General features: G+C 44.0%; 1 protein-coding gene across 1 annotated transcript in view; it reads left to right on the forward strand.

The window, feature by feature from the left end:
* Positions 1-8,748, forward strand: part of clcn2c (chloride channel 2c) — a 90,579-nt gene that overhangs the window by 67,886 nt on the left and 13,945 nt on the right. Inside the window, exons 22-23 of the mRNA XM_025055220.1 lie at positions 6,081-6,119; positions 7,929-8,033. Of these exons, the coding sequence (XP_024910988.1) occupies positions 6,081-6,119; positions 7,929-8,033 (144 nt within the window). The remainder of the gene's footprint in view (positions 1-6,080; positions 6,120-7,928; positions 8,034-8,748) is intronic.

Consider the following 8,748-nt stretch of genomic DNA (forward strand, 5'->3'; position numbering starts at 1 on the left):
GACTCTATTAGCACAATTAATGATTCCGACCCGGGGCAGTGGAAAGGACTCCATCAGTTCCATGTCAGCGATAGTTATTGAAGTCTGTGCACATTTTCAATCATTCACAAGCACAGAGTTGTGTCACATCATTCCTCTTCTGTTGCTCCAGGCCCTGAGCACAGGAACAATGGTCTGCAGCTGATGAATCACGCCGCGGAGTCTTGAAGTTTGGTTTGAAAGAAAAGGGGGAAAAAATTCTGACAACGTTGTTTTTTTCCCTGAGTAAACATCATGTTTACTCCTCGGCCTTTTCTTTCCTTTAGCCTTTTCTTATTCTTAGTTTATTTTTTTAATGACTAGGCTGAAGTACTGCATACATATTCAACTAGTTTAGAAAGTTCTGTAACAAGTGCACATCAGGGAGTGGGAAAAAGAAAAGTGGGAAATGCTGCTATTCACAGGGATTCTTGCTGCAGGATGGATGGATGGATGAGAAGATAGGTGGGCGGGTGGTTGGGAGGATGGATGGGTAAATTGATTAAAGGATGGATGGATGACAGATTTTGCACTCCTGGGTCTGAACCAATTTCAGTAATCGACAGCCTCCTCTGGTGGCGCTTTGGCCCAGAGGCAATGTCTCTGTCATTGGTGTGGAACTCCAGGGTTCACCTCATGGGCAAGATCGAATCCCGGTTAGGGCGGTTGGTACCTTCCAGTGGACTCACCACCTGCAGGAAGGTTTAGGGGGGGGTTGGTCCGGTGCAGTGTGATTTGGGTAATGGATAAGCGGATGAAAATGGATGGATGGACAACATCCTCTGTGGCTGTTTCCTCAGTTGTTGTCAGTTGCTGGGCCACATCCGTCCCTCCACCCTCATGTTGATGGCTGTGGTCAGTGTAACTCAACCTAATCCTACATGTAAACCCATGCACACTCAGGTAGAACATGGACACCACATACAGGCCGACAGACAGACAGACCGGGGATTGAGGAGATAAACTCCACTAATATATTTCCAGAGCCCATAATAAAACACATCCGACACTCGTAGTCACGACAGGCCGTATTTATTAGTGCACTGATTCTGGATGTGTTAAAGAGGCTCATAACTGTGTTAGCCACGTCCTGCCGTTCACTAAGTTCATTAGTAAAGACCCTCTGTAGCTCGTGCTGCGCGCACATTCCCAGTAGCATTAGCGCTGGTGGCCATTTTCTCCATCTTCAGGACTTATTACCATTCAGTGGTGCTGTATTAAGCGGTTGTGGCAGAGAAGTGCTGATTACAGCCTTATTCTAAATCCACAGAGGACGCCTGAGCCTGAGTCTGAGCCTGAGCTGGAGTGGGAAAAAAAAACAAAAAACAAATCAAACTCGTCCTTTTGTTCTCTGGGGAATTCACAGTTTGAACCCCAAGAAGGACGACGGGTCAACTCCTTCCTCCCCCCACTCCACTCCACTCCACTGTCGTCAACTCCCAATCTCTCACTTTTTTTCCCCGTGTTCTACTTTAACCACATCGGTTTCTGCGTCTTGCTCTCTGTTCCTTCTGTTTCTCTCTTCTGTCCATGGATCCCGCCCCTCATTTGTTCCCTCCTCCTCCAGCAGCAGCACTCGCGCCTCCGTCCCTCCATCTACTCTGTGAAATATTGATGCAGGGTAAATGACATCACTATTCTGCTTGAGAGAAATAATGCAGCCCAGCCTCAGTCTCTGCTCACTGTTTTTCTCATTACTTTTCCGCTCACTCTGGCATCGCCGCAGTGCCTTTGGGCTTTATTTATGACAGCTCCTGGGCTTTTATATATCTTTTTATTTTGTTTTCTTTTTGCTCCTCTCTATTATTTTTTTATTTTTTTATTTTTTAACAATTTTTCTTTAACTATCGGGGGGTTGTCCTACTTTCCTATCATACGTGTTTCATACATACATTACACTTTGCTTGTGCCCTTGGGTCAGGATGTGTGTATTGATTCTTACCTGGCGTTTGTGTTCAAACCTAATTGAGAGTGAAGACTACGGTCCTGAGATCACACTCACTGTTTTACTGTGAGCAGCAACTGTTGGATATGAAGGAAAAAGAAAGAGAGTTTGGCTCCAGTTATCAGCTCTGTGACTGGAGCGTTAGAGCTTAGTTTCCACTAGTATCGGTTCCATTACGTAGCAGTTAGCACGGCCGCCTCTGCAGCAGAGAGCACTCAGTCCTGGGTTCGATTCCCAGAGGAGCCACAGGGTTGATTGTTAATCCTCCTCTTGTAAGGCGCTTTGGATAAAAGCATCTGCTGAATATGTAAATGTAGTTCACTTAGTTCAGCCGCTGCTCAGTGCTAATAAGGCGATGTTCATACTGCAGGGAGAGGTGACCTCACACAGTGGATATGGATGTGCAGTACACATGTCGGAGTGTGTTTTAATTTGGATGTTTATGTGCAGTCAACGTCAGTCAGGTTGGTCCATCAAAGTCTCTGCTGCCCCCTGTGGCTGAGATTGTCACAGACCATCTCACACTGTTGTCCAGGGAAGGTCAGGCCTCTGAACAGAGGAAGGCCGGCTTTAAAATTTAAAAATGGATTTGGACATAAGAATCAATATGCGGATGTAAAACTTAAGCATAGACTCTTCCATCTTGGTGATACAAACCTTAGAGATGAGGTGGAAAGTTAAGATAATCAGAAGAGTCTGACTGTAGTGAGTATCCAGGTAAAAAGGTGACAGTGATTTATACTGTTCTTTTTTATTTGTTAGTTTCCCCTGGACTTTCCTGGAAGGTGATTTAGGGACACTAATCTAGAAGGAGGCCCGAGGGCAGACCCAGCACACGCTGGACTGATCTCCCACTGGGCTTGGGAACACGTAGGCATCCTCCCCAGGGGGTGTAGAGGGAAAAGGGTCATAAAAAGGAGTTTCTGGACTTCTCTGCTGAGGCTGCTGTCTCTGTGACCTTGGCCTGGATCAGCCGAGGAAGAGTCCAGTTAGGAGGTGTCTTTAACTTAATCTTAATATCTTTAACTTTAATCCAAAGAGATATTTTTTTTCCACCAGCCCAACACTCCCTCACATCCGACTGGTACCAATGGTCATATTTCACTCAGATAGAGAAGGAGGTGTTTGATAAATTCTCACGCAGGCGTTTTTTGCTCTTCTATTACTGTTCTTATTGTTGATGTACGACTCCTGCATCGTCAGCACTTAAGATGCGACAGTGAACGCTGCGCAGCCAACGCTGTTGATGATGTTTTATTCATCTCCGTTGTAATGGCACTGCAGCAGAATTTCCACATGAACAAACTTTAAAGTTAGACAGATGAGAAACCTGAACTTCTGAGTCCACTGATTATCGCAGTGTAACCGTGGTCCGTGTTCAGGTTCAAACCAATGGCAAACCGACTTCTTTTTTTAACTTTTACAAAAGGAGAAATGAAAGCATTTTATGGCAGTAAAATCATTTGTCAGCCATGATCGTTAGGATCGTTGCACCGCCCAGTGACCTGGTCTTGGATTTTCGCCACAGATAATGTGGTCACTGGATGGAATTAGAGAAAAAAAAAGGGAGGGAGGAGGCAGGAGGGGGCGACCGACCTCTCTGATATTCATCCACTCAGAGAAACTCAGAATATTACAGCTTCATTGTTGGACCATTGTCAGTAATCTGGAGCGGCACTGTGCCCACACACTGTTCCACACAGTACACTCACACACCAAATACACCCAGTCTCTCAATCCTGTCCTGAACTGAACCTGTTTCGTCTCTGAGCGCTCACACCAGGACGACGCTCAAAATGACCTCTTCAACCGTAAAGATTTGTGTTGAAAGTTGAAATCACGTGCATTCCATATCCAACAATTCAACCGTCCGTCCACTCGTAGTTACGGTTTACACGAATGTTGTTGTTGTCTGCACAGACTGAGGAAGAAGTTTTCATTTCACCAATGAACCTGGAGCTTAAAAAAACATCTCAACATTTTTACTAAAAACAGGTGTGAAACACACACCCGTATATATACTTATATTTCAAAATTTTCACTAAAAACAGGTGAAACACACACCCGTATATATACTTACATGGATTAATCATGATTAATCAAATATTAAAACTGCTAACTATGTTATATATATATATATATATGAAGCTAACTATGTTATATATATATATATATGAAGCTAACTATGTTATATATATGACATAGTTAGCAGTCATATTTGATTAATCGTGATTAATCCACAGCCACCCTGTGATTATAAAATAAAAGATTGTATTCTTTGGACGGCGCTCATCATAACATGACCTGAGTCAAATTTCTGACTCTGTGACATTCGTGGTTTTATCTGATGATGTGTGAGAGCTAGTGGTTGGTGTGTGTGTGTGTGTCACGACTGGCCTCTCGGCTGCATAACGTTACAGTCGGACGCCTCTGTGCTCCCCCTGCAGCAACACTTTCTAAGGGTTACTGAGGAGTCAGCCACAGCAGTGATAAGGATAGATGAGCTCACAGCTCCCATCAGCCCCTGGGACTCAGCAGCACACACCGTGCCTCTCTCTCTACTTTATCAAACACATACTGGCACATGTCCTGCTGCATTTAATCCCCAGATAGTAAATACTTGTACGTAAGCATCTGAACAGACGTACGTAGGAACGCAGGAACAGCTGTATAAGCACCAGCCTAAAATATTCTCCTGCGCTCCGCTGTGGCGTCGCCTCAACCCGACCTCTGCAGTGTCTTCTTCAGCAGTTGTTCCTAGAAAGGTCCAGGAAAACCCCCTAGAGGGCTGAGAAACAATTACCCATAACTGGAATGATGCCTTTCTCTCAGGAAGGACAAAGGTTGAGGAATCATCCCGACTCCTGAACTCTCCTGTGACGACACTGAGCTGTAGTTGTAAATTGCGTGACTGTCTGTTTGTGCGATCGGTGCTGCAGCAGCGGTGGTCGGGGAGTGGAGTTACTGCAAAACTGAAGGTTACTGCAACACACGATCTGCTGCATCAGCAGGGGTTCACATCCAAAAACATGGAACCAGATCTTCTCTTTGTTTTAAGCACAGATCTGACTGCAGTTCTGCCGCACACCTTAGAGGGGGCTCTACACTCTCACTGTTTCTTTTTTTTTCTCATTTTTTTCCTGGAAGTTTTAGGGCAGGAGTGTAACGGTAGATGATAGATTGGATTGGATTGGCTGGACCAACACCTGTTGATTGACGAAATATTCTAAATCAACATCAAATAACACAAAGTTTAAAAAGTGATAGTAAAAGTTGTGCCATCATCACTTGAACCTTGAAAATTTCCTCAAGTTTTTCGTGCCCCACGTTTTATGTCTCTGCTCTCCACCAGTGGGACCCGCCCCACACTTTGAGAAGCCTCGCCTAAGATGAGGTGTTGGTGAATGTAATCTGTAGGTGCTGTAAACCGATATGGAATTGATGGGTAATGTTTGTGGAGGTGAACAGCTCCACTCTGTCAGTGTGTCTTCCAAAAAAATCAGCCAAATCATTATGCAGACTTCAGATGTGGCAACCCAAAACCTGAACCATCATTTGTGGTTATATTATGTGCACGGATGCTGGACATGACGGACTGCTGTCATTTTCTCTTCTACTGAAATGAAGTTTGTAAAAGCAGACTTTGCAGCAACTGAGCTGTCGGAGTTAAATAGCCAAAAAAAAAATGTTTTCGTCAGAACACGTTCTCTTTTCCCAACAAGTTTGAGGACGTGTGTTTTGTGTGTGCTGCGCCGTGAAGTCGAGGGTTGATGGTTCGACTACGGCTCGTCAAACCTCGTCAGCTCTGAGCCGTGAGCTGGGAGCACAGCTCAGATCCATCATTGTAATGATCATGTTCTCTGACATCTCATACATCACGTCCCCCGCACTCATTAAATGTACCGTCGACGCTTTTAGTCACTCATTCATTTCTGTCCATCAGTGCTGATACGGTGCCACAAGTGGTTCATGGACGACTGCGCTGAGGGCTTTTTTTTTTTTTTTTTTGTCGTTTTTTTTTTACCCTTTGTGCACAAACAAGACGTGAACAAAGTGGTGGTTGAATAAATGTCTGTTCGTCTTCTTCACTGACTCCTCGTCTGTTTATCTTGTGCAGGATGATGGAGATCTGGAGGACGACATGACCCTCAGAGAGGTGAGAGACCCACGCTGTCGCACTTCTGTAGCTGCACGCACGTTCTATAGTGAGAACCAGGCCAGTGGTTCATTACTCTGTCTGTCTGACACCAGTGTCCCCAAACTTGTGCTTACGCAGCCAAAACAACAGAACAACACTCTAGAAATTAGATCCCACGTGACACCACGATGAATAGAGAGAGCGTTCATTCTTCTTCTACTGCTTAATGACGTGGCGTCGTTCGTCAGTGAGGGTGGAGTACAGAACACCATGAACAGTTCTCCATCGCAACGCAGATTCCATCACTTTGAAGCCAAAGACTGATTTCTGACACATAGGTTATCATGTATTACAGGGGTTCCCAACCCCTGGTTCGGGGACCGGTGCTGGTCCATAGGTCATTTGGTACAGGGGCCGCAGTGGGACAAAAAATAAACTTAAGAATCCAGTCATATCACTTTACTTTTTTCATTAAAATATGTTCTAACAATGTTTGAAAATAACAGGTCATTCAGACTTTTATTTTGAAAATCTAATCATGGCGTGGTATTACCACTCCGCAGGTACAAAAAGGTCGAGGATGTATTTCACGTGGTAGATTTTGAACTAATACCGCAGTCTTATTGTTTCTAACAACAATTACACATTGTGGTTGTTTTTTTAGTTTTGAGTTTTTTAGTTCCGTCCTTAATATCCATTTCCTTCAGTGTGTCTGACGCCACCACCCGTGAATGCTGCCTTTCAATTCTTCTCAATATCCCAAGACAGAAGTTTTATATTTTTGGATATGACATCATTCATAATTCATCCATCAACACTCCCTCTCATTTCCTGTCCGTCTGCCGCTCATTCCTCACATTTTCGTCCCCGTCCACTTTTATCCTCTCCAGTCAGTCTCCGTGGTTGCCCGGCCGCTGCTTCTCGCCGTTCCTATGTCACGCCTGCCATTCACGGCGCTGGCTCTGCCAACGTTGTGGGTCTCAGATGATTTATGGAGTCGTTCAGTGCAGTGTCTGCTCCATTGATTGTGTATCAGAGGCAGTGATTTGTAGAAGGTGGTTGGGATAATTTCATGCCTTTGTCTTCTGACACCAAACATAAAGCCACTGTCTGTTACACTTTGTCCCCGTGGATTTAAACCTGAACCTGAAAATACACGTCTGGCTGTGAAACGTTCATCACGGATTATGGATAAATGTCAAATATATAAATCTAAAGCAGGAGATATTGGACATTATTATTTAAAAAAAGAAAAAAGCTGAACATTTTTACTTTGTCATTCAAAAGTTTTATTTTAGTTTTTTATATTTGATATCTGTTTTTTTTTTTATCTCTATTAGGTTGTGTTTAGTTTTAGTTGTCAGAGGATATTAGTTTGTTCTTCCACTGATTCATGATGATTTTCTCCCTCAGTAACACGAGCAGTCAGGAAGTCATTTAAAAAAATTTTAAAAATTGGAGAAATATCTAGTAAATCTAACAGTTTTGTGTAAACAAACCCACTTTCGTACAACATATTTGAACAGATTTGAACTGTGTGACGTCATTGACCACCACACTGATATTTCAGTTTCATTCTTCTCCCTTGTGTCCTGAGATGCTGAATGTTGCGTAGTGAAGCTGGAGGTCAGGTGACTGTGGTGCACTTTTGTTAATTAACTATTAACAGATATTGATTCATCAGTGAGACAGTGGCTCCTCAGACTCAGAGCACTGACGATGTGCTGACGGTCTGCTCCTACAGTTGAGATCTTTACAGATGTCTGACTGTTATCACTAACTCAGCTCTCTCTCTCTCTCTCTCTCTCTCTCTCTCTCTGTCTATAGATTGCAGAGTGGGAGGAGAATCAGCTTGACGAGCAGGTCAATTTCAACAACTGCAAGATCGACCCCGCCCCGTTCCAGCTGGTGGAGCGCACATCACTGCACAAGGTCTGACCTCCAATCCCACGTGTTCGCACTGGAACCCTAACATCTGTGTTCATGTGATGTCTTTGATGTAGTCAGCACCGACAGTAACTCAGGTCACTAAGGTCCTGTTAATGGTGCACACTCTAGTGGAGAGCAGGTATAAGGCGTCACCAAAGTGCTTTAATCTTATTGTACGTGGATCTGACTGCAGTATTCATCTGGGTCACACGTGAACGTGGCCTCCATCACACATGGAAAGGTCAGATGTGAGATGTCGTTTGAAGTGTCATATAAAAACAGTAAATGACAACTGACCCCGTCCTGCAGCGGACCAGTCGGTCAGTAATTTTTAATTTTGTAGCTTCAGTGCTTAAACGGACCAGTCAGTCAGTAAAATGTTTTTTTTAATTTTGTAGCTTCAGTGCTTAAAAGAGAGTTTAGCGACACCTCTGGCTGAAATCAATAGTGTTAAAGAAATCATAGGATCGTGGGCCTCAGTGAGACCACAGACAAAAACAAAAAGACAAAAAAAAAACGACTTCTACAATAACAGAGCTTTAGTTTTCGTTCTTTTTTTTTTACTCACTTTTTACCCAGCATGCACCCAAACAAACACAAACATCCTGCTCCTTCTGTTTGGCCGACGGCAATGGCAACTCCTAATGTCTGCCATTCATAAAGCCCCCCCCCCAACACCTCCCCCCCTCCCTCCTCCGTCTCCCTCTCAATAGCTTTG

This window comes from Cynoglossus semilaevis, chromosome 4 (assembly GCF_000523025.1).
Source record: "Cynoglossus semilaevis isolate Cse_v1.0 chromosome 4, Cse_v1.0, whole genome shotgun sequence".
NCBI lineage: Eukaryota > Metazoa > Chordata > Actinopteri > Pleuronectiformes > Cynoglossidae > Cynoglossus > Cynoglossus semilaevis.